At 45.4% G+C, this 26,721-nt stretch overlaps 1 protein-coding gene across 2 annotated transcripts in view; it reads right to left on the minus strand.

The window, feature by feature from the left end:
* Positions 1-26,721, minus strand: part of LOC147446917 (pre-mRNA-splicing factor CWC22-like protein (DUF3245)) — a 78,311-nt gene that overhangs the window by 46,836 nt on the left and 4,754 nt on the right. Inside the window, exon 2 of one of the 2 annotated variants that reach the window (XM_086522856.1) lies at positions 4,516-4,559. In XM_086522856.1, the coding sequence (XP_086378982.1) occupies positions 4,516-4,551 (36 nt within the window). In that variant the 5' untranslated portion in view covers positions 4,552-4,559. Of the gene's footprint in view, positions 1-4,515; positions 4,564-26,721 lie in introns of both variants that reach the window. The other variant, XM_086522855.1, reaches the window with a different exon arrangement.

Consider the following 26,721-nt stretch of genomic DNA (forward strand, 5'->3'; position numbering starts at 1 on the left):
AACAATGCAAACGAAGTTTGCCAATGACAGGTGTAATGGCAACATCCCATCTGCTAGAACAGCTTCTGCCTACGGCCCCCTTCGATCGGTTGTGATTCCAATTCGAGCCGCTAATTCGGGTGAAATGAAGTTGGCCTTGGCTCCTCGTCAAAGAAGATGAGGGCCTCTTGGTGTCGTACTTTGCCCCATGCGCGACAAAGTTCTGTGCTTCCATCAATCTGATCTGGGTGGGTCCCCACACAATCTCGTACCAGTCCTGCTTCCACCTTTCCTTTTCTGCCACGTTCTCCGGTTGCTCTGGAACTCTCTGGCTGATCTCCTGATGGTGCTCTGTGTGCCTTTTTAGGGCACCGTGCGGCAATATGCCCTTGTTCGCCACAATCAAAACACTTGCCTTCTTTGAGACGCTTGGATTTCTGATCCTCCGTTAGACGGAGACGAGTATCTTTCTTCTTTTGAAACTATTTAAAGGTCCTTAGCCATGGAAAAGCAGTTTACAAGAAAAGCTTCAAGCTCAAAAGCTGTAAGCCCCATAAGCTGGCGTTGTTTCCAGCCAGCGTAAATTACGGAATTCCATACGTTGCCACGCCAGCATTGTCAACGCGTTTTCTGGTCGTCCGTACAACCAGCCACGTCAGTATGTCAGTGCGTTTCCCGTGTGTCCATACAGCCAGTCGGCCCCTTTTTTATTAAGTCTGTCGGTTTCATGGTTTCGTTACCGGAACAGAATCACTTTTTCCTCAAAGAGTGAGCCTAGGTTGGTTTTTGGTGAAGACACAAGCACAGGAGCTTGGAATTACACCATGGATGACAGAGCAAATGACACCAAGGAAGAGGGTTCCTCTTCACAGGACATATAGACTGTTCCTCAAGTGTTAGAGGTTGGCAAGAGTTCACGGCCACCACTCCCTGTGCCTTTTATTGATGTGAATGCTCCACAAGGTCAAGGGTTTATGACTGGGCAACTAGACGAGGATGCGTTCAGGACACAATTGGTTGCTGTTGTAAATGTGTTTTCTTGGTTGGTGTGGAATCCTAGGTTTATAGAAGTTTTGCAAGCGCCACCAATGTCACAGCAGACAAGGCAACTTTCTCCTAGGTCCCTTATGCGTCCCAGCAGGGTAGGGAGCACACGCATGTTACAGAGTCAATTGGGCCTCCAAGGCAAATTCCTTATGTCCACAAATAGGTGGTTAGGACGCCAATTTTACAGGCTTTGCGAGTTCAGCCGGACCACCTTTCAAAGTCCAAAGGTTGCATTAAATGGGAAGGGAACCAATTTCCAGGCTATGCATCAGGTTTTTCCACCACCCACGGTACATCCTGGGTATTTCGGGGGTGGATTTGAGTTTCAAAGCATGACTGGTTATGCACCTGGAAACCAGCAATACATGCCAAGAACAGTCTTTGGGGGTATGCAGGGCATAATGCCAAACCCCATGTATGGTAACATTGGCCTCCAGCAAGGGTTTCGGTGCAATCAAGGCCAGTTTGGGGTGCCAGAGGGTAATTTTGGCACGGCTAGTTTTTTCGACCAACAAGAAAATATGGCACAGGTGACGCAAAATGTCAATGGCCAAGAGACACCGATGTTCCATTTTACAGTGCCTATGTTGCAAATACTTCCCTATGATAATTTGGCAACACTCAAAAAGCCAAAACCATACGAGAAAGGTGGTGCAGCTGTAAAGTTTGATACCTTCAGTGGTTTCGAGGACAAGACGAAGGCTCTTACTTTCCTCCAGCAGTTTGACACGGCATATGCAAGGGGGGAATTTTACAGAGGTCTCCAAGGTCACGAAAGCTACCACTTTCTTGAAAGGAAATGCACGTTCATGGTGGACGACATTGTTAATGCAAGGACAAGCACCCGCCATGTGGGTTTACTTCAAGCAAATGTTTGCATTTGCATGGCTGTCAATGAATTTGAAGCCAATGTCATGAGGGATTGGCACCAACTCAATGCAGCTTCTTGCAAAAGCTTAGATGAGTACAATAGGAATTTTTGTAAAGCATCTCTCTCAGTAACTTCCTATAGGTTTGTGCCATTGACAGAGCAGATAGAGAAGTATTGTTGTGGGCAGCCTAAAGGGCTCAAGGATAACTACATAAAGAATAAAGTGGCCACCCTTACTCATCTTATGGAAGTTGCCAACACCGGAATAGACAGTAGATTCCAGGGCAACGTGAAAGGGAGCCAGTCAAAGAAAAATTCAGCAAAAAGGTCCTTTGCAAAAGCGACTCCTAAAGCTTCCTAAGGGTCAAGAAATGCAGAGAAGGCCAAAGACTCAGTCTTCGAAAGGACAGGCCAAAAGGAAGAAAAGTTAAGGGAAAAGTTGCAAGACGTTATTTGGTGAAGTTCAAAAACTATCCACCTATGGATGCAAAGTGGATGGAAGAAAGTGAACTGATAAAGTCACCAAATGTATTGCAGTTTTACCTTGAAGCTTTTGGTTTACAACCCACGTATTCTCCAACTCAGATCACTTGAGTAGAGCAAAGGTCAAAGGGTTTGACACGTGCTCCAAAGAGGGGTGATGATAGAGCTAGCACTTCATATGTACATAAGGATTCAGTGCAATAGCAGTGTACATTGTTTGACAAAAGTATGAAGGTCTCATTAAGACATTTATACACATGTTTGACAGTCTTTCTTGTTGATACATGCGATGATAAAAGGGTGCCATACTAAATAATCTATGGCATGTATATATAGCATGCAAACGAGGACGTTTGAGATTTTAAGAGGGGGATATGTCACGAGACTGTGACAACCACTATATATATTTGCTGGTTTATTTTCCTTGATTTTTATTTAACTTTTGAGACCCTCTTGTTAAAATCACAAAAGCCCAGACATTGCATGGCCAGTGTGAAACGGTCGTTGGCTGAGAGTTTCACCCGCAGGAGTCAAGATCAGGCACCCACGAGATGCTTGGGCCGATTGGCACTAGAATCTGACTAGTAAAGAAGTGGCTAGGCTCAGTTAAAGTCATTTAGGCCCCTTGGCCGGACTTTATAAGTTGGTGGGTACTAGGAATTAAACCAAAAGGAGCAAACTGGACACATGGCAATAAGAGAGCAATCTGCAGGTCAACTCACCCCAAAAGGTCTCATCTAAGAGGGAGCGCCCAAAAATGAGGCTGGAGGCTGATTTTTATCATTGCTCCACAGTGTGTGTGTGTGTGTGTGTGTGTGTGTGTGTGTGTGTGTGTGTGTGTGTGTGTGTGTGTGTGGTGGGTGCAGGTGATCATAGCTTTAATGGGAAGCTTGCCTTCTTCCTTGTCTCATGCAGCGCGACGATTTGCTCTTGCGCATCTCTCTCTCCCCTTTGCACATATGGTAATGCCCTTCTAGTTGGGCTTCTCAGATGACCATGTACAGTTCTGGGGGTTTTATGTGCGTTTGCCAAGGCAAGAGCCTTCTGTAAAGGAACCAGATTAGCTAATTGCTAATCCCCTTCAGGTACGCACAGTTCCATCGCAAAAGAATGCGAAAACAGAGAGTTTTCTCGCGTGAAAACTCCCATCTCTTCAGCTTCAGTGCGGGTCATGCCACATCATTTATCGGCGTGAAATCCGTTGTATCTTGCAGCAAGAACTGTACAAACAGCTGTTGCAGATCTTGGTCCTCTTTTCGAGTTTGGGTCAGGCTTGGCTCGTCCCCTTCTCTTCAACTTCAGTGTGGGTCATGCCACGTCATTTATTTGTGACATCCAGAATGGCAGAGTGGGACATTCCTGCACGAGACAGACGGTGGCCCTGAACCACCACTCTCAACGCCCCTGGTTGGGTATTTCTTTACTGGTTGAGTTTGATTAATCGACCGCAAGAATCTACAAGTTCTTCTGATCCTTCAACCTTTAGACTTGGTACTTCCTCTTGAGACAAAACCCTATATAAATGTCATATCCTCCAGATATCATATGATACAATTTACAAAGCTCAAAAATGTGTGTGTGGATGGGTGTGAGGGTCCATGGGGGTAATCAAATGATTGACTCTAAATAAAGAAAAAAGAGATCCACGGCGCCCCGGCGGGGGGGGGGGGGTGTTTAAATTATCATTTTCTTTAGCATAATTGAGTCTAAGGTGCACACAAATGAAATACGAAAAGGTAAGTCTATATGGTCGAGAAGACAGAATTGCATAGGAAAAACTAGGACAAGGCTGAAGGGAACACTAATACATTTAAACAAGATAAACATTAGTGGTCTTCTACTGTTTACTAGTCCAAATATTATCACAAAGACACCAGGAGGGGACACAACCTAATTGAATTGGCTTCCTACATTAGGGATTGGCAGCTTCTACACCTATCTCCTTGTTTAAGAGGATGAAGTACACTAGACTATCGTACAAGCTCACTATCCCTATTCCTCTCATTTGACTTCAATATTTGCTCTTTGTCCATTTACAAAAGGTATAAACAAGAGCCCAAAATCTAACACTTCATGCTTTCAATTCAATTGCATCAGCAACTTAAAAGAGCAAGATGAATATCAAAACTACTCACCAGCTGAAATGCTCTGTCTGAGATTTTTAAATACATCGCCAGCCCTTCCTTATGAAGAAAAAAGAAAAAAAATCAATCCACATTTCAACGAGAAAAGTAACATTTTGTGTGCTATTGTGTAAAGTAAAATTTTCCACCATATTTTATTTTGTGAGAAAGATTTTTTTTTTTTTTTGGAAAAAGAAGGGGGGCTTGGTACCCTTTTGTATTACATAATCAAACTTATAGGCCCGAAGGCATTACATCAACCCGTAGGCATACAAGGATACGCATCTGATAGTGAAAAAACACCTGAGATATTCAATGATTACAAACAATAGGGGAAAAACTACCTGTCACAAGCCGGGCACCACGTGCCAATAGAAAAGAACAGACTGAACAGACTTTTAGCACTTCAATAACAACTGAACTGAAAAAGAGAGAGACGACACGCGACATGGAGTGGTGGAATTCTACCCCAGAGAGTATTGGCCCCAAACCTTGGCGCCCATTTCTTTATATTGCATCAACATAGAACAAGCCGGTACTCCAGACTCTGCACCTTCTCCAGGAAGCATGCCAGAGAATGAGCCCTAACCTCATATTTAAAGGCCCTTGGCCTCAAAAGCAATTACAGTGCAAAGCCTTCAAAACTCAAAAGCTTCTGGTCCAAAAGCAAAGCCAAAAAGCTGCCAGCGTAAATCACGGAAATCCATACAACCTGCCACGTCATCAGCCAGCGCAAAACGCGGAAATCTCCTTGCTGCCCTTAGGGTTAGGGTTAGGGTTTCTGCAGTTTTAGGATTTCTGGCAGCAAAATTAGGGTTTGCAGGTTTTAGGGTTAGGGTTTCAACAATTAGGGTTTTTGGCAGAAATTAGGGTTAGGGTTTCCAGAATTAGGGTTTGCAGGTTTTAGGGTTAGCGTTTCCAAAATTAGGGTTTCAGCAATTAGGGTTTTGGGCAGAAATTAGGGTTAGGGTTTCTGCTCTCGAGCAGCCACGTCATCACTTTGTGACAGGTTAGGCCCCTCGGCCACATCTGTAAGTTGGCTCCATTCTTTAGGCTTTGACACGTCAGCAATTTGTTACATCTCCCCTTGAAAGAGAGTAATCGTCCGCGATTACAGCATATCTGCAAAACAACTCAAGTTAGCTCAAAAATTTCCGAGGGTCATTCCGAGGGACATCAGTTTGCTGTTTTGATCAAGGAGTTAGCTTCTCGTTTTGCTCTTTTGATCAAGGAGTTAGCTTCTCCTTTCGGCTGTTTTGATCAAGGAGTTAGCTTCTCCTCTCGTCCAGATCAGAACTCTTGATATTCCGGCGTAGTAAAATTAGCCATCACACCCAGACCGTACTGATCTTCCACGGGTGTTTAAAATTACATACCCAGGCAATCTCATCCAATTAGGAATATTCAGTAGTTGGCACATCACAATGCAACAGAAAAGCTTACATATGCATGTTACAAGACATAGAAACATAAAGCCGTCGATGAACACTCCTCCCGCATAACCTAACAAGGTCCGGGCCGGGAGATATTCAACGACACCCTCGTCACTCCTCCCGCATAACCTAAAAAGATCCGGGCCGGGAGATATAGAGGCCTTTTACAACCAACGTCCCTCAGACCGCAGCCTGTATCATTTGGAGGTGCTGAGAGTAACCACTGCTCAAACTGCTTAATACTCCTCCCGCATAACCATCAAAGTCCGGGCCGGGAGTCACGACAACAATTATTTTACAAGCATAAAACCAAACGCTCCCGAGGCATGGCCTGCGTCGTTCCGAGGTTCAAACAATAACAAAGCAGTATTTCTCACTTCTCCACCCGGGAGTAAAATCACCAATCATTGAAACCAGTATCAAACCAGAGTCATACAATTCAAATCGGCACCAAAACAGGTTCAAAACAGATACCATCCATTTCAAACAAATTCCAAACAGGATCACCAAACAAGATCAAACAGAACTCAAACTTAAAAAGCAATCTCAATATCACTCGAGCTCGAAAAGTTGACTGACTTTCCATCCTGAAACCTACATCAAAAATTAGGGTTAGGTTCCTTCCATAAGATCGTAGCCGAGCACAGCATGGTCCATCAGCTCTTGGACAAATAGTGTTTCTTTGGCGGCGATGGTAGTCCCAAGAGATAGCAATCACACTGGACCTTCAAGGTCATCTGATCGTGAAGAGACATCTGCTCGAAGATGTCGAGAAACTTCAAGTTATAATCTGCTAGGGTTTCCATTCAAGCATTTCAAGATACCCCACTCTGCCAGAAGTTGCACTCCAAAGGAAGATGTCAGAAACCATATAACTTCGGAAAAAAAAATTCTTGAAAGCTTGCCAAGTACTTGGAGTGTGCTGCTTGGTAGCTGTAGACATCAACATCTGCATGGCACTGCTTCTGAGAAAAAACAGTGACTTGAAGCAAATCTGGATCCTTCTCTTGCAAGTGATCTTAATTGGCTTATGCCCTATCAGACATGAGCGGTGAAGATGGGAGCGCGCCCGATGCACGATGAAGTAAGGGTGGGAGTGGCTAATAAGTCCGGGGTAAAGGGCGAAGAGACAGAGGAGTGGCTAATAAGTCCGGGTTGGAAGGCGAAGAGACAGAGCAGAGGAGTCGCTAATAAGTCCGGGTTGGAGGGCGAAGATACCTCTGTCTGCTCTTTTGTAGGGCCAGTATAGTTTTAGAAAAGCACACGCCTGATGCTCTGATACCACTGTCACAAGCTGGGCACCATGTGCCAATAGAAAAGAACAGACTGAACAGACTTTTAGCACTTCAATAACAACTAAACTGAAAGAGAGAGAGACGACACGCGACATGGAGTGGCGGAATTCTACCCCAGAGAGTATTGGCCCCAAACCTTGGCGCCCCTTTCGGTATTTCTTTATATTGCATCAACATAGTACAAGCCGGTACTCCAGACTCTGCACCTTCTCCAGGACGCATGCCAGAGAATGAGCCCTAACCTCATATTTGAAGGCCCTTGGCCTCAAAAGCAATTACAGTGCAAAGCCTTCAAAACTCAAAAGCTTCTGGTCCAAAAGCAAAGCCAAAAAGCTGCCAGCGTAAATCACGGAAATCCATACAACCTGCCACGTCATCAGCCAGCACAAAACGCGGAAATCTCCCTGTTGTCCTTAGGGTTAGGGTTAGGGTTTCTACAGTTTTAGGGTTTTTGGCAGCAGAATTAGGGTTTACAGGTTTTAGGGTTAGGATTTTCAAAATTAGGGTTTCAACAGTTAGGGTTTCTGGCAAAAATTAGGGTTAGGATTTTTGAAGTTTTAGGGTTGGGGTTTCCAAAATTAGGGTTTGTAGGTTTTAGGTTAGGGTTTCTAGAATTAGGGTTTCCAAAATTAGGGTTTGCAGGTTTTAGGTTAGGGTTTCTAGAATTAGGTTAGGGATGATCATGTTGTGTGCAACCGGAGGATATACATCTATGCTAAGTGACTAGGCATGCGCGGTCTACGAATAGACTCACAAAAGTGCCATATCACTGCTAATCTAGACTAACTGAACCCTCCTGTGGTGTAGCTTGTCCACGGGCACATAGGGTTGGGATGTGTCACGTGACATTTCCATCAGATTCCATCAGAGTCAGTTTGGGGATTTTTCAAGTGACTATCCTATTTTTCCCTATTTGTGATATTTTTAAATTATTTATTAAGTGACTTTTTTTGGGAACTTAATAGGGCAAATTAGGTAAGTTAATATATAAGCAAACCCAAGTTAGCACAATTGGGCAGATGAGCAAGGAGCACAGCAGGCTTTTCCAAGCAACAGGTACTCCCTCCCTCTCTCAACAAGAACTTCGTCAAGCATGTCTTGGTGAGGCCATTCCACCATCAGCCCCAACGTTTTAGCATCGCCAGCAAGCCTCCCATCATTGGCGTTTTTCCCCCAACAGGCCATCGCCAGAAAGCTTGTTCTCTTGGCGTTTTCCTCCCCTACCGGCAGCTATATTACTCAAGGAAAGAACCACAAGAATTTTTTTTGCTTGTTGCGGTCCCACGAACCCAAGTTTACTTGGGCGTGTCGATTCCTAATCGTGTTTTGTTGAAGAGTGACAGGAATCCCAAGAAAGAAGGGCTTGTCCAGCCTCCCCTTGTGTCTCTTTTCACTCCTTGAGAGCGGACCGTGCACTTAGCGGCCGGCCAATCGACGTGAGGTGGGAAAAAGCAACCTTGGTGTGAGCGCAAGGCCGCCAAGGGGTGCGCCTGCAGAAAAGAGTAGAACTCGGGTGAAGAGAAGATCCTTCTCCAACGCGATTTGCAAGCAAAAAAAAACCTCAAGAACCTCAAGACCCTCAAGAACCAAGTTCCTCGTGAACTTAAGAACCAAAGATCCTAGTGCATGGTCATCACCCGAAGCGGAATGGATACTTCGCATTCAGGTGATGAGCATGAGAGAGACGATGAAGGATTCTCCCCACCGGGAGATTTTTCCAACCCTCCCCCTTTGCCATCTACGCCACGAGTTGTTCTAACTCCTATGGAGATGATGGTCAAGTCGATGTTGGACATGATGGCACAACAACAAGAAACGAATCAAGTTGCATTGGCACAACTCGCAAGCAAAGCAGAACAATAAGAAGCTAGGGACCGTGAGCGCGACGAAAGAATTGCAAGACCTGCCGCAGAACAAGCAGCTAAGGACCATGAACAAGCAGCTAAGGACCGTGAGCAAGCAGCCAAGGACCGCGAGCGCGACGAAAGAGACGCCAGACTTACCGCACAACAAGAAGACGAGCGTCTTGCTTTCGAACGCGAGCGCGACGCAAGAAAAGAAAGAAAAGAACTAAGAAAGGAGGGAGCAGCAGCATGAAGCACGGCCTTGGAGGCGGAGCGTGAAGCTCAAAGGGAGCTACGCACTCAAGAATTGCTTGCCCAAGTACTAGCCTCGAAGACCGAACCACCCAAAGATCGTGAGAGTTCCTCAAGTGGTACAAGCCACGATGCGGATTCCAACAACCCAGTCACCGAAAAGTTGACTTTCAGTAAGTATGATGGTAAGATGGATGCTACGGTGATTCATTCTTGGTTGCATCAATTTAATGCTTATTTTGCGACAACTAAGAAAACAGGAAATAGCAAAGTTTTGACGGCAGCTATGTACCTTGCCGGTGATGCCATCAATTGGTACCACGCATGGCAAAAGCAACAGCTAGCCGCGCACCTAGAGGAAGCTGACGAATTCACGCCCCTCTCTTTTAGTTGGGCTGATTTCCAAGACAAGCTCAAGGCGCGGTTTATGCCACCTCAGTACCTCGCACGATTGAAAGAGGATTGGCGCAATCTCAAGCAACATGGTATCCCAGTCATGTCTTTTTCTAACTATGTTTTGCACCTAGGCACTCAATTATGCAAATCGGATGATGAGCGCAAAGAGGCTTTTCTCTTTGGGTTAGACGAATACATCAAGTTTGATGTTGAAGTCTTTGACCCCGCGGATCTCAACAAGGGGGTACCAATCGCTCTCGCCCAAGAGATGAAGCACGACAAGGGAAAGCCTAAGGAGAACAAGTCTTCTCAACGGACCTCTCAGAATTCTCAGAACACACAGAATGGTAAGAACGGTAAGAATGGTAAGAATGGTAATTCTTCTAGCCCTTCTTCCTCTAATTCCTCATAAAAGAACTCTAACAATGAATCTAAGGGTAAAGCTAAAGCACCTGCAAAACCTAAGCTAACCCCTGATGAAAAAGCTTCACAAGGAATTGTAGGAGGATACATCACGGCTGAAGAACAAGTGATTTATGCTAAAGAAGGTAGATGTTTTCAATGTCACCTCAAGGGGCACATTAAGAAGGCCTGTCCTAAGACAGTCCCACCTAAAGAACCAAAGGCACCCACAGATACCACAAGCACTCTCACAACACAACCTGCATCTTCTCCTGACTCTGACACACACATTGATGAATCTCTTGAAGTGTTAAGGTCATGTAAAGGGGCAGCGTTTTATCATATTGTTTGATCCAAACAGTACACATGATGTGATTAGTCCCCTTCTCGTTGAGAGAGCCCGCCTAGAGGTTAGTCAGAAAGCTCCTCTAGAGGTTTCTGGCTTCGCTCCTGGTATGGACTCTCTCATCACGAAGGAGTGCCTTGATGTGATGTTTACCGTTCAACAAGCTTCTTTTCATAGGAAATTTCTTGTATCTCCTCTCTCAGGATGTGATATGATTTTGAGCATTAAATGGTTTCGAGAACTTGACGCTCACATTAAATTTGGTGCTAACACAATCGCTTTACATTCCGACACTGATTCCCCCCTCATCATTCGTGTTGAGGAGGACTTGCATTCTTTGTCTCTCATCTCTCATGTGCAGGTAAAGCGTCAATTACGACGAGGAGCACAAGCGGCATTCATCTATGCTGCTGCAGTTTCCCAGAGCATTCAGGCTCCAAGTAAGTATTCGGAGTTGTTTACGAAGTTTAAACATCTCTTTTTCCAGGATGATCTTCCACCTCGTCTCCCACCCGAGCGGCCGGAGGACCATCGCATCGAGCTTATGGAGGGAGCGCAGCCTGTCAGTAAGGCTCCCTACCGTTTGAACAAGTCATAGGAGGAAGAGTTAGAGCGACAACTCACGGAGTTGGTGGCTAGAGGATTCATACGTCCTAGTTAAGTCCTTTTGCTGCTCATATTTTGTTTCTTCGCAAGAAGGATGGTTCGTCTCGTTTGTGTGTTGATTACAGGGCATTAAACAAGATGACCGTCAAGAACAAGTTTTCGATGCCTCACATTGAGTATATCCTTGATAGACTCAATGGAGCAAAGGTTTTCAGCAAAGTCGATCTCAAAAGTGGATACCATCAGGTACGGGTATTCAAAGGCGACACTTTCAAGACCGCCTTTCGCACCGATCGAGGGCAATGGGAGTATATTGTTATGCCTTTTGGATTGACAGGCGCCATGTGTACGTTTAATCGTCTGATGGTAGGTTCGCAAAGCCGAAGCATATACAGAGCTCTGATACCAATGTCATGTGTAGCAGAAGTGATTGATGGTGTGTGCTCAGGATTAGTGCTAAGTCCATACTCAAGATTCCTTTTAATCAATAAGGAGTGATAGAGAGAGAGAGGACTGACCCCAGATGGGGTCCCAAACCCCCCTCCAAGGGCCCCTCTCTCTATCGCTAAAGAGGTATTTGCTTTAGATTGCACAAATACTGGTACGATGGTTCTATATGCTGAGATGTCGATGGGTACTTGCTAGAGATGCTTCGTACTGCGAGGCTACGGCTGAATACTCAAACGCTAGGAAACTCTCCTTGGATCTGCAACTAGGGGCCGATCCAAAGAGGGAATCCGGGAATATAAAAACGCTACTAGATCGGGCTGAATTCTGCACTTGTTGTCATGTGACACATCCAACCCTATGTGTCCGTGGACAAGCTACACCATAGCAGGGTTCCCGTCAGTCCAGTCAGTCTAGATTAGCAGTGACCTAGCACTTTTGTGAGTCTATTCGTAGACCGTGCATGCCCAGTCACTTAGTGTAGATGCATATCCTCTAGTTGCACACCGCATAAGCATAAGCATCTCCATCAGAGTCAGTTTGGAGATTTTTCAAGTGACTTTATCCTATTTTTCCCAATTTTTAACATTTTTCACTTATTTATTAAGTGACTTTTGTTGGGAACTAAGTAGGGCAAATTGGGTAAGTTAATATATAAGAAAACCCAAGTTAGCACAATTGGGCAGATGAGCAAGGAGCACAGCAGGCTTTCCAAGCAACAGGTACTCCCTCCCTCTCTCAACAAGAACCTCTTCAAGCCCGCTTGGTGAAGCCACCCCCTTCAGCCCCCTAGCGTTTTTGGGATCGCCATACACTCTCTCTCCCTTGGCGTTTTCTCCCCAAGCAAGCCATCGCCATCAAGCTTCCCTACCACAGGCAGCCTTACCCTAGCGTTTACTAACGCCAGCAACACCTGCAAAGGAGCAGCATTTTTAGCCATAAAAACGCAGTCCAAGACCTGCAAATCTTCAGCGTTTTCAGCCGTCGACATCAGCCATAAAAACGCAGCTTTGTCTTGCTTATCCTCAGCGTTTTTACCATCCCTACAAGCCTCGACAAATCAGGGATTTTCAGCCATAAAAACAGCATCAAACCAGTCATTTTAAGCCCCCAAAGCGGTCCAGATTCTCAGCCATTACCCCTTTGTGGACAGCAGATAGAAGAGCAGCGAATTCACCCTTAAAGTCATCATCGTCGTCATCGGCATAGTCCCCATTTGCATCAGTCCATGCATCATCATTGTACACCTTTGTGCAATCAAAAGTAGACCACTCTCGCCGACGAGAGTGGGGCCTTCGGAGGGGGGTTTTACAAACTCTCGGGTGTCGTATCTCTCTTCTCTCTTTCTCTCAGTCTCATACACTTGCACGCACAATATCCACTCACTTTGTTCGTGATCATACCACTCTCCATAAGACGGAAGGCTCTCTCCTTCCCTAAGGACTAAAAGGAACCTTGAGCAAATATAGATCACTAATCTTGAGAAAATACAACATTCATTCCGCTGCACCTTACATTGGTATCAGAGCTTTGGAAGTGTTCTGTACTACTCAAGGGAAGAACCACAAGAATTTTTTTGCTTGTTGCGGTCGCACGAACCCAAGTTCGCTTGGGCGTGTCGATTCCTAATCGTGTTTTGTTGAAGACTGACAGGAATCCCAAGAAAGAAGGGCTTGTCCAGCTTCCCCTTGTGTCTCTTTTCACTCATTGAGAGCGGACCGTGCACTTAGCGGCGGGCCAATCAACGTGAGGTGGGAAAAAGCAACCTTGGTGTGAGCGCAAGGCCGCCAAGGGGTGCGCCCGCAGAAAGGAGTAGAACTCGGGTGAAGAGAAGATCCTTCTCCAACGCGATTTGCAAGCAAAAGAAAACCTCAAGAACTTCAAGAACCCAAGTTCCTCGCGAACTTAAGAACCCAAGATCATAGTGCATGGTCGTCACCCGAAGCAAAATGGATACTTCGCATACAGGTGATGAGCATGAGAGAGGCGACAAAGACTTTTCCCGACCACGAGATGATTTCTTCAACCCTCCCCCTTCACCATCTACGCCACCAAGTGCACCAAACCCTATGGAGGCAATGGTCAAGCAGATGATGGCCATGATGGATAGACAAGAAGCAAATCGCCTTGCTCAAGACCGTGAGCGTGACGAAAGAAACGCAAAACTTGCCGCACAACAAGAAGACAATCTCCTTGCTTTAGAACGCGAGCGCAACGAACGCAAAGAACGGAAACAACAAAGAAAGACGGACGAGGCGGCAAGAAACGCGGCCTTGGAGGCCAATCGTACAAATCAAAGATTGTCTTTGGACACCAAGCATGAAGCTCAAAGAGAGCTACGCACTCAAGAATTGCTTCGACAAGCGCTAGCCTCAAAAACCGAACCACCCAAAGATCATGGGAGTTCCTCAAGTGGTGCAAGCCACGATGCGGATTCCAACAACCAAGTCACCGAAAAGTTGACTTTCAGTAAGTATGAAAGTAAGATGGATGCTACGGTTATTCATTCTTGGTTGCATCAATTTAATGCTTATTTTGCGACAACTAAGAAAACAAGCAATAGCAAAGTTTTGACGGCAGCTATGTACCTTGCCGGTGATGCCATTAATTGGTACCATGCATGGCAAGAGGCACAACTAGCCGTGCACCTAGAGGAAGCCGACGGATTCACGTCCCTTTCCTTCAATTGGCTGATTTCCAAGACAAGCTCAAGGCGCGGTTTATGCCACCTCAGTACCTCGCACGATTGAAAGAGGATTGGCGCAATCTCAAGCAAAACGGTATGCCGGTTATGTCTTTCTCTAATCGTGTTTTGCAGCTAGGCACTCAATTACGCAAATCGGATGTGGAGCGCAAGGAGGCATTTCTTTACGGATTGGACGAGTATATCAAGTATGATGTCGAGGTACTTGATCCAATCGATCTCAACAAAGCGGTAGCGATTACTCTCGCACACGAAATGAAGCACAACAAAGGAAAGCCTACGGAAAACAAGATTTCTCAAGGAACTCCGCAGAATTCTCAGAACACACAGAATGGTAAGAATGTTAATTCTCCTAGCCCTTCTTCCTCTAATTCCTCGGAAAAGAACTCTAACAATGAATCTAAGGGTAAAGCTAAAGCACCTGCAAAACCTAAGCTAACCCCTGATGAAAAAGCTTCACAAGGAATTATAGGAGGATACATCATGGCTGAAGAACAAGTGATTTATCCTAAAGAAGGTAGATGTTTTCAATGTCACGTCAAGGGTCACATTAAGAAGGCCTGTCCTAAGACAGTCCCACCTAAGGAACCAAAGGCACCCACAACAACCACAAGCACTATCACAAATCAACCTGCATCTTCTCATGACTCTGACACACACATTGATGAGTCTCTCATGAAGTGTTATGGTCATGTAAAGGGGCAGCGTTTTATCATATTGTTTGATCCAGGCACTATGCATGATGTGATTAGCCCCTCTTGTTGAGAGAGCCTGCCTAGAGGTTAGCCAAAAATCTCCTCTCGAAATTTCTGGCTTCTCTCCTGTTATGGACTCTCTCATCACGAAGGAGTGCCTTGATGTGATGTTTACCGTTCAACAAGCTTCTTTTCATAGGAAATATTTTGTGTCTCCTCTCGCAGGATGTGATATGATTTTGGGCATTAAATGGTTTCGTGAACTCAACCCTCTCATTGATTTTGAGGCTAACACTCTCACTTTACATGGCAAAACTGATTCCCCCCTCATCATTCGTGCTAAGGAGGGCTTGCATTCTTTGCCTCTCATCTCTCATGTGCAGGTAAAGCGTGAATTACGACGAGGAGCACAAGCGGCATTCATCTATGCTGCTCTAGTTTCCCGGAGCATTCAGGCTCCAAGTAAGTATTCGGAGTTGTTTACGAAGTTTAAACATCTCTTTTTGCAGGATGATCTTCCACCTCGTCTCCCATCCGAGCGACCAGAGGACCATCGCATCGAGCTTATGAAGGGAGCACAGCCTGTCAGTAAGGCTCCCTACCGTTTGAACAAGTCACAGGAGGAAGAGTTAGAGCGACAACTCACAGAGTTGGTGGCTAGAGGATTCATACGTCCTAGTTAAGTCCTTTTGCTGCTCATATTTTGTTTCTTCGCAAGAAGGATGGTTCGTCTCGTTTGTGTGTTGATTACATGGCATTAAACAAGATGATCGTCAAGAACAAGTTTCCAATGCCTCACATTGAGTATATCCTCGTAGGCTCAATGGGGCAAAGGTTTTCAGCAAGGTCGATCTCAAAAGTGGATACCATCAGGTACGGTATTCAAAGGCGACATTTTCAAGACTGCTTTTCACACCAAGCGAGGGCAATGGGAGTATATTATTATGTCTTTTGGATTGACAGGAGCCGTGGATACGTTCAATCGTCTCATGGTAGGTCGTTTCGGCAATATGGTAGGTGTATGTGTGTTTATCTTTTCAGATGATATTCTCATTTTTTCTGCATCGTGGGAGCAACATGAAAAGATGTTGAAAGGGTACTAACTCGTTTGGATGAGTGTCAGTTGTACATTGCAGCTAAGAAGTCTGAATTTTTTTTTACTGAAGTCACTTATCTAGGTTATATCATTTCTGCAGAAGGCGTCAAGCTAGACCCCGCGAAGGTGGAACAGCTTCGTAATTGGGATTTTCCCAAAACTGCAAATGATGCGCGTTCTTTTCTTGGTCTATGTCAAGCATATAGTTCGCACATAGAGAATTTTGCACACATTGCTACACCTATGACTGATGTTTTGAAAGGGGTAAAGACTCGCCGTGAGCGCATAGACTTGCCCGAGGCAGCCATTGAGGCTTTCGTAGCTCTCAAGGTTGCGATGACAGAAGCTCCGTGTCTTATCCTTGCTTCTTGGGATGATCCCTTTGAGGTATGGACGGATGCGAGCAATGTCGCCATAGGCGCTGTGCTTCAACAGCATGGTCGCCCAGTAGCTTTCCTTAGCCGGAAGCTCACTAGTGTGGAAAAGAATTATTCAGTTTATGATAAAGAACTTTTGTCTGTCATGCACTCTCTTAAGCATTGGAAGCATTTTCTGTATGGTAGAGAGTTCACAGTGCGCACAAATCATCAAGCCCTCAACTGGCTCCAGTCTATGCCTAGTGCAAATTGGAATGATCGCCAAGCGCAGTGGTCACAAGTTTTTGAGCAATTGGCGGTTTGAATGAGTATGTGCTTGGAAAAGCTAACCCTATTGCAGATGCGTTGAGTCGCAAAGGACAGATTTTGGCTCTTGAGTCAAGAACCACATTTTCTATACAGGGTGAGTCTTTTGATAGCATGAAGAATCAATATGCAGATTCAGAGTTTGGTAAGTATTGGTTGCAGGCTCTTGCTTCCCAAGGGCCCAGCAACTATCTCATTTGTGATGGATTGTTATTTTTTCGTCAGCGTTTATGTGTGTTGCCCTCTCTCATGCCAACCATATTGCATGATGCACATGATTCTCTCACTGGTGGGCACAGGGGTATCAACACCATATTAAAAAAGATTGAACGATTTTTTTATCGGCCTAAAATGCAGAAAGATGTGTTTCGTTATGTCACACAGTGCACTATATGTCAAAAAGTAAAAGCTCCTCGGGGTAAGCAGCAAGGCCCCTTGCTTCCGCTGCCTATTGACCTTTTCAGGATATCGCTAAGGATTTTGTGACTAACTTACCACCGAGTCTGCATTCAAGGAACACTCAATGTTTAACAATTGTTGATCGTTTCAACAAATTTTACATGTTGATTCCTTGTAAAGCCACAGTTACTGCACAAGATGTTGCACGATTGTTCATTAAGCATTGGTACCCCCTCTGTGGTTTGCCAATGTCCATTGTTTCAGATAGGGATGTTAAGTTCACGTCTAACTTTTGGCGTGCACTCTTTGAAAATTTTGGCACAAAGTTGAATTTTTCATCCGCTTTTCATCCACAGTCCGATGGTCAAACCGAAATTTATAATCAGTTGGCTTTTGATGTGTTAAAATCTTATGTTCATGATAAGCAGTCTCAATGGGAGCTCTATCTCCCATTGGTTCAGGCTACTCTAAATGATTCCTTTTCTTCTGCTATTGGTCGAACTCCGTATGAGGTAGCTTTTGGCCGTCCGTTCCAGTCACTTTTGACTAGATCGGTCAGTCAAATGCCTGATGCCAATGCTGAGAGTCAGTCATTGGATGAGATTTTTGAGAGTGTGAAGCTTCGGCTAAGAAAGGCTCAGGAATCTTATTCTCGACAGGCTAACAAGCATCGTCAGGAGGTCTTGATCAAGGAAGGAGATTGGGTGTATCTACGAATCATGAAACAGCGTCTGAAGCAAGTTGAAAAGAAATGTCCTAAGTTGTCTTTTCGTATGTATGGTCCATTTCCAGTTATCAAAAAGATTAATGAGGTTTCAATGAAATTGCAGTTGCCTAACTCATGGTCAATGCACAACGTTTTCCATGTTTCTTGGTTGAAAGTGTTTCAAGGCACACCTCCAAAGGACGTTTCGGAAGAAGAAGAACCGGAGATCATAGATGAAGCTAAAGTCATGGAGCCGGAGCAAGTCTTGTTGCATCGGTTTCGCCATGGTTCGAAGAAACAAGTACGACAATATTTTTTGAAGTTCAAAGATCGAGGAACCCATGAAGCGGTGTGGGTAAATGGAGAGTTCTTCAAGGATTATCCAGAGTTGTTGGTAGACTACAAGGAAGCCATGCAGGTCGGTACCAGTACCTCACTTTAAAAAGCAAGGGATGTCACGTGACACATCCAACCCTATGTGTCCTTAGACAAGCTACACCATAGCAGGGTTCCCGTCAGTCCAATCAGTCTAGATTAGAAGTGATCTGGCACTTTTGTGTATCTATTCGTAGACCGTGCATGCCCAGTCACTTAGTGTAGATGCATATCCTCTGGTTGCACACCGCATAAGCATAAGCATTTCCATCAAATTCCATTAGAGTCAGTTTGGGGATTTTTCAAGTGACTTTATCCTATTTTGACATTTTTCAATTATTTATTATGTGACTTTTGTTGGGAACTAAGTAGGGCAAATTGGGTAAGTTAATATATAAGCAAACCCAAGTTAGCACAATTGGACAAATGAGCAAGGAGCACAGCAGGCTTTTCCAAGCAACAGGTACTCCCTCCCTCTCTCAACAAGAACTTCGTCAAGCATGTCTTGGTGAGGCCACTCCACCATCAGCCCCAGCGTTTTAGCATCGCCAGCAAGCCTCCCATCATTGGCGTTTTTCCCCCAGCAGGCCATCGCCAGAAAGCTTGTTCCCTTGGCGTTTTCCTCCCCTACCGGCAGCCCTACCTAGCGTTTTGCTAACGCCAGCATCACCTGCCAAGGAGCAGCGTTTTCAGCCACAAAAATGCAGCCTAAGACCTGCATCCAGTCAGCGTTTTCACCCTTCGACATCAGCCCCAAAAACGCAGCCTAGTCCTGCTTATCCTCAGCGTTGTTATCATCCCTACAAGCCTCGACAAATCAGGGATTTTCAGCCATAAAAACAACAGTAAAACCAGTCATTTTCAGCCCCCCAAATTGGTCCAGATTCTCAGCCATTACCCCTTTGTGGACAGCAGACAACAGAGCATCGAATTCAGCCCCAAAGTCATCATCGTCGTCATCGGCATAGTCCCCGTTTGCATCAGTCCATGCATCATCATTGTACACTTTTGTGCAATCAAAAGTAGACCACTCTCGCCGACGAGAGTGGGGCCTTCGGAGGAGGGTTTTACAACCTCTCGGGTGTCGTATCTCTTTTCTCTCATTCTCTCAGTCTCATACACTTGCACGCACAATATCCACTCACTTTGTTCGTGATCATAGCACTCTCCATAAAGACGGAAGGCTCTCTCCTTCCCTAAGAACTAAAAGGAACCTTGAGCAATATAGATCACCAATCTTGAAAAATACAACATTCATGACAAAACACTGCCCCGTCATATGACCATAACATTCAATGAGAGATTCATCAATGGGAGGGTCATGAGAAACTTGGGGCACACTCGTGTTGTCATTTATTCGTAGTTACCAAGAACGGGAAACCGGAACGGGAACGCGGAACAAAATGCCATTCCCTGTTACGAGTACTCACGTTTGAAACACGGAACGGGGATTCGGAACTTGAACTTGGAATGAGAATGGGGAACGGAGACCTGAAAACGGCCATTCCCTGTTACTATGCATTTATTGCATTGATAGAGGAAGTGGGTTCTGTGGGTTCTTTAGATTCATTAGAGTCAAGCTTACAATGTCACGTGACACATCCCAACCCTATGTGTCCGTGGACAAGCTACACCACAGCAGGGTTCAGTCAATTCTAGATTAGCAGTGATATGGCACTTTTGTGAGTCTATTCGTAGACCGTGCATGCCCAGTCACTTAGCATAGATGCATATCCTCCGGTTGCACACAGCATGATCATCGGAATTCCCATCAGAATCCATTAGCATCAGTTAGGGAAATTTTCCAGTGCATTTAGCCTATTTTCCTATTTATTGGGATTTTCACTTATTATTTTTAAGTGACTTTCCAACAAAAGTAGGTAGGGCAATTTTGCTAAGTTAATATATAAGCAAACCCAAGTTAGCACTTTCTGGCAGAAGAGGCAGCAGGAGCTTCCCGCTCAACCGGCAACTTCTCAACAGTAACCCCCCCTCAGCACCCCCAGCGTTTGGAGTTCATCCTCGCCGGGCCAGATCTCCATCCACTAGCGTTTCCAGACCAGCCATCGCCATCCCGAGTTCCCCACTTGCCCTGGCGTTTCATCCTCTTGCAGACATCGCCATCATTACCTCTAAGCTGGCGTTTTTGCCCCTTCAACGTTTTTGTGTCAACAAACACTAACGCTAGGCTGCTGCCCTTGCAGCGTTTTTCAGCCTTGGACAAGCCTGCTGTTGTTGCAGCGTTTCCAGCAGGTACAATAGCCCTAAAAACGCAGCTTGCTAGTCCAAGTCTGCAGCGTTTTTACCATCAGCAAAGGCCCCGACCAAGCCCTCATTTTCAGCCATGAAAACAGCGGCAAAACAGTAGTTTTCAGCCTCGAAACAGTCCAAAGAATCCAGCATCTAGAAGATCTCAGATTTCAGCCGTCGTCGTCGTCACCGTCGTCGTCATCGGCATAGACCAAGTTGCATAGTCCATTGCATACGCATTGTACACCTTTGTGCAATCAAAGAATAGACCACTCTCGCCGACGAGAGTGGGGCCTTCGGAGGAGGGTTTTACAAACCTCTCGGTGTCGTATCTCTTCTCTCTCCTTCTCTCAGTCTCATTCATTTGCACGCACAACATCCACCCACTTTGTTCGTGACCACAACACTCTACAAGACGGAAATCTCTCTCTTTCCCTAAGAACTAAAAGGAACCTTGAGCAGTAAAGATCACTAATCTTGAGAAAATACAACATTCATTCCGTAGCACCTAACATTGGTATCAGAGCTTTGGAAGTGTTCTGCATTACTCAAGGAAAGAACCACAAGAACCACAAGAATTTTTTTTGCATTACTCAAGGAAAGAACCACAAGAACCACAAGAATTTTTTTTCTTGTTGTGATCGCACGAACCCAAGTTTACTTGGGCGTGGCGATTCCTAATCGTGTTTTGTTGAAGAGTGACAGGAATCCCAAGAAAGAAGGGCTTATCCAGCCTCCCCTTGTGTCTCTTTTCACTCATTGAGAGCGGACCGTGCACTTAGCGGCCGGCCAATCGACGTGAGGTGGGAAAAAGCAACCTTGGTGTGAGCGCAAGGCCGCCAAGGGGTGCGCCCGCAGAAAAGGGTAGAACTCGGGTGAAGAGAAGATCCTTCTCCAACGCGATTTGCAAGCGAAAGAAAACCTCAAGAACCCCAAGAACCCAAGACCCTCAAGACTCAAGAACCTCAAGAACCCTAGATTCTCACGAATCAAGGACCTCAAGACTCTCAAGACCCAAGTTCCTCGTGAACTTAAGAGCCCAAGACCCCCAAGAACCCAAGTTCCTCGTGAACTTAATAACCCAAGAACCCACAAGAACCCACGATTGCAGAATGGTCATCACTCAAAGCGGAATGGATACTTCGCTTGGAGGTGATGAGCATGAGAGAGGTGAAGAAGAATTTTCCCCACCAAGAGGTTTTTCCGACCCTCCCCCTTTTCCATCTACGACAAAGATTGCACTAACTCCTATGGAGAAGTTGGACCAAGAAAGAGAAGTAGAAAGAAAATCCTACGAAGAAGACATGGCAACCATCGAGCGTAAGTACCAAGAAAGAATGGCAGCCATAGCACGAGAGAAACAAAGCAAGACAAGCAGAATTTGATCGCCAGAACAAAGCCCTCAAAGAAAAGAGCGATCACCACAACAAAGAGTTTTGGCGACTCTATTCTCAAGTTCAGGCACAGATGCAAGAGATTTGGGGAAAGGAGACTCTCTCAGTCTCTTCTTCTCCAAAGCATGACACACAGGATTTGCATGATTGTGTGAAGCATGATGATGATTTGATTGACAATGACTTGCATGATGATTTGAAGCACAATGATAAGCATGATGATTTAGATGCCAATGATTTGGATGACAAAGATAAGCATGATGATTTGAATGAAATTGCTAAGCATGATGATTTGGATGCCAATGACAAGCATGATGATTTGCATGATCAAGATGTGATTGCTCACAAGCATGATGAATTGCATGAAGATGATGTGATTGTTCACAAGGATGATGTGTTAGTGGATGCTTTTTCTAGCGAAGCTAACCTCGTTGTTGATTCGATCAATCACGAAGGATCGATCTTGGCTCTCGAGTCTAGGTCAACAGAACCCCCTCAAAAAGAACCCACTCAAGAAGAACCCCGTCAGGAAGAACAGATCTTGGCTCTCGTGCCTAGGTCTCAAGAACCATCACAGGAAGTATTATGTGTTCGCATGATTGATACGCACGCATTGTTCGAGTGTTTCATTCGTGAAGGTTTCCTGTATTTTAGTCAGCATCGTTATGTAATCCATTTTCCTAGGCATGACATATTGTATGTTGAGCACGTTTCTCTCATGGATGAGCACGAATGTATGCAGATTGTTCATGAAAAGTTGAAAAGTTTGTATGTCAGGAAGTCACATTCCATGTCTCTTCCTTGGCATGACACAGTTTCCGAAAGAGCACATGATTGTATGAGCACCAAGCATGGGCATTTCCATGGTGATTTGCCACAGTTGATTGATTTCGATCAAACAAAAAAGATTGGATCGCATTGTTTGCATGTGTTTGATGAACGGATTGTCACTCCGTCTCTATGTTCATCGACATTGCATACACAGTCTTTAGAGAAGACAAGATTTTTTTCCTTCACTTTACATGAAATGGGTATATTCATGGTTTTGTGTTGAGATGGTTTCAGGAATTTTCAGCCATGGAGATTCTTGAAGACGGAAGAAGCAGGTCTCTAGACGAAGTTGAAGCAAGAAAGGAGATTCAAAAGACTTTGAGTCGTTTTCGGCGCGGCCCAAAGAAGCAAGCGTTGCAGACCTTTATGAAGTTCAAGTATCGCTTCACCCACACAGCACAGTGGGCCGGCGAAGAGTCCCTTCCAGGATTCCGGATGCTATTGGCGATCTCCCTCGACGCCATACAGTTCGGTACCAGTACCTCACTTTGAAAAGGAGGGGATGTCACGTGACACATCCCAACCCTATGTGTCCGTGGACAAGCTACACCACAGCAGGGTTAAGTCAGTTCAGTCAAGTCTAGATTAGCAGTGATATGGCACTTTTGTGAGTCTATTCGTAGACCGTGCATGCCCAGTCACTTAGCATAGATGCATATCCTCCGGTTGCACACAGCATGATCATCGGAATTCCCATCAGAATTCATTAGCATCAGTTAGGGAAATTCTCCAATGCATTTAGCCTATTTTCCTATTTATTGGGATTTTCACTTATTATTTTTAAGTGACTTTCCAACAAAAGTAGGTAGGGCAATTTTGCTAAGTTAATATATAAGCAAACCCAAGTTAGCACTTTCTGGCAGAAGAGGCAGCAGGAGCTTCCCGCTCAACAGGCAACTTCTCAGCAGTAACCCCCCCCTCAGCACCCCCAGCGTTTGGAGTTCATCCTCGCCGAGCCAGATCTCCATCCACTAGCGTTTCCAGACCAGCCATCGCCATCCCGAGTTCCCCACTTGCCCTGGCGTTTCATCCTCTTGCAGACATCGCCATCATTACCTCTGAGCTGGCGTTTTTGCCCCTTCAACATTTTTGTGTCAACAAACACTAACGCTAGGCTGCAGCCCTTGCAGCGTTTTTCAGCCTCGGACAGGCCTGCTGTTGTTGCAGCGTTTCCAGCAGGTACAATAACCCTAAAAACGCAGCCTGCTAGTCCAAGTCTGCAGCGCTTTTACCATCAGCGAAGGCCCCGACCAAGCCCTCATTTTCAGCCATGAAAACAGCGGCAAAACAATAGTTTTCAGCCTCGAAACAGTCCAAAGAATCCAGCATCTAGAAGATCTCAGATTTCAGCCGTCGTCGTCGTCGTCACCGTCGTCGTCATCGGCATAGACCAAGTTGCATAGTCCATTGCATACGCATTGTACACCTTTGTGCAATCAAAGAATAGACCACTCTCGCCGACAAGAGTGGGGCCTTCGGAGGAGGGTTTTACAAACCTCTCGGTGTCGTATCTCTTCTCTCTCCTTCTCTCAGTCTCATTCATTTGCACGCACAACATCCACCCACTTTGTTCGTGACCACAACACTCTACAAGACGGGAAGCTCTCTCTTTCCCTAAGAACTAAAAGGAACCTTGAGCAGTAAAGATCACTAATCTTGAGAAAATACAACATTCATTCCCCTGCACCTAACATACGACATATTCTTTTTATGTGACCCTTAATGTGACAATGAAACAACGACCTTCCTTAGAATAAGTGCTTTGCTCTTCCGACGTAATGTATCCTCCTAAAATTCCTTGTGCTACCTTTTCATCTGGTGTGAGCTTAGGTTTAGCAATTGTCTTAGCCTTATCCTTAGGTTCATTTTGAAAGTTCTTTTCTGAGAGACTATTGGAAGATTGATTAGAAGAGTTACCATTCTTACTGTTCTTACCGTTCTGAGAAGTCGGAGAGGTACTTGTCGAAGTCTTGTTTTCCTTAGGCCTTCCCTTGTTGTGCTTCATCTCCTGTGCGAGAGCAATCGCTACCGCCTTGTTGAGATCAACTGGATCGAGCAACTCAACATCGTACTTGATATACTCATCCAATCCATAAAGAAATGCCTCATTGCGCTCCGCATCCAATTTGCGTATTTGAGTGTCAAGCTGCAAAACACGATTAGAGAAAGACATAACTGGCAAAGCATTTTGCTTGAGACCGCGCCAATCATCCTTCAATCGTGCGAGATACTAAGGTGGCATAAACCGCGCCTTGAGCTTGTCTTGGAAATCGGCCCAATTGAAGGAAAGGGGCGTGAATTCGTCGTCTTCCTCTAGGTACGCGGCTAACTGTGCCTCTTGCCATGCGTGGTACCAATTGATGGCATCACCAGTAAGGTACATAGCTACCGTAAGCATCAGATTGATGCAACCAAGAATGAATAACCGTAGCATCCATCTTACCATCATACTTACTGAACTGGATCTTCTCTGTGACTGGCTTGTTGGAGTCCGAATCTCGGCTTGCACCACTTGATGAACTACCAACATCTTTGACTGGCTCGCACTTCGAGGCGAGAACCTGTCGAACCAATTCTTGTGTGCGTAGGTCTCTCTGAACCTCACGATCGGCCTCCAAGGCCGGTCGTCTTTCTTCGGCTACCTCCTTTCTTTGTGCTTTTCTTTCTTTTCGTGCATCACGCTCGCGTTCCAAGGCAATGCGAGTCGCTTCTTGTTGTGCCATCATGTCCATCATCGATTTCACCAAAAGCCTCCATAGGATTTGGTGCAATCCCTGGCGTAGATGGGAGGATCAAGAAAACCTAAATGGTGAGAAAATTCTTCTTCACTACTTTCATGCCGATCACCTCCATGCAAAGTATCCATTCCGCTTCGGGTGATGAGCATACACTGTGATCTTTGGTTCTTAAGTTCACGAGGAACTTGGGTTCTTGTGGGTCTTGGGTTCTTGGATTCTTGGGGGGTCTTGAGTTCTTGAGGTTCTTCTTTCGCTTGCAATCTGTGTTAGAGAAGGATCTTCTCTTCACCTGAGTTCTACTCTTTTCCGCGGGCGCACCCCTTGGCAGCCTTGCGCTCACACCAAGGTTTCTTTTTCCCACCTCACGTCGATTGGCCGGCCGCTAAGTGCACAATCCGCTCTCAATGAGTAAACAGAGGCACAAGGGGAGGCTGGACAAGCCCTTCTTTCTTGGGATTCTTGTTACTCTTCAAAAACACGATTAGGAATCGACACGCCCAAGAGGATTTGAGTTACGTGCGACCGCAACAAGCAGAAAAAAAAAAAATTTGTGGTTCGTTCCTTGAGTGATACAGAACACTACCAAAGCTCTGATACCAATGTAAGGTGCAGCGGAATAAATGTTTGAACTTTGCTCAAGATGAGTGCTCCAAACTGTGCTCAAGGTTCCTTTTGTTCTTATGGATGGGAGAGCCTTCCGTTCTTAATGAGAGAGTGCAATGAACACAAACAAAGTGAATCGACAATGTGCGTGAAAGTGTATGAGACTGAGAGATAGAGAGAGAAGAGAATACGACACAAGAGACGTAAAACCCTCCTCCGAAGGCCCCACTCTCTATGGCGAGAGCGGTCTACTTATGATTGCACAAATCTCTCTTGCCGACGAGGACGACGACGAGACGGCTGAAATCTGAAAATGCTAATGGTTGAAATCTGCAAATCTTTATCTGATGAATTATGACTCTATGTCGGTGACGATGTCGATGGCGACGATGCGACGACGACGCGCTGAAAACGCAGATGCTGAAATCTGCGTTTTCCGGGCTGAAACTGCAAACTTCGATGGATCCAACCGTGCGGCGAGGAACTGCTGTGCGGGAAGGTGAGGTCTGCGAGGTTCGAGACTTCTTCTCCGAGTGCTAAAGACTGAAAACTGAAAACGCTGGTCCTATGGCTGATTCTGTCGCGATGATCTGCAAAAACGCTGAGGTTGTGCTGCAAACCAAAAACACTAGGGCTGAAAACTGACCTAAATCTGCTAATGCTAGGAATCTGCTGTGTTGCTGTGGTAACCTGCTAACGCTAGGGCTGATCTGCTATCTACTG

This window comes from Adiantum capillus-veneris, chromosome 11 (genome assembly GCF_014529385.1).
Source record: "Adiantum capillus-veneris isolate H3 chromosome 11, ASM1452938v2, whole genome shotgun sequence".
Taxonomy (NCBI): Eukaryota; Viridiplantae; Streptophyta; class Polypodiopsida; order Polypodiales; family Pteridaceae; genus Adiantum; species Adiantum capillus-veneris.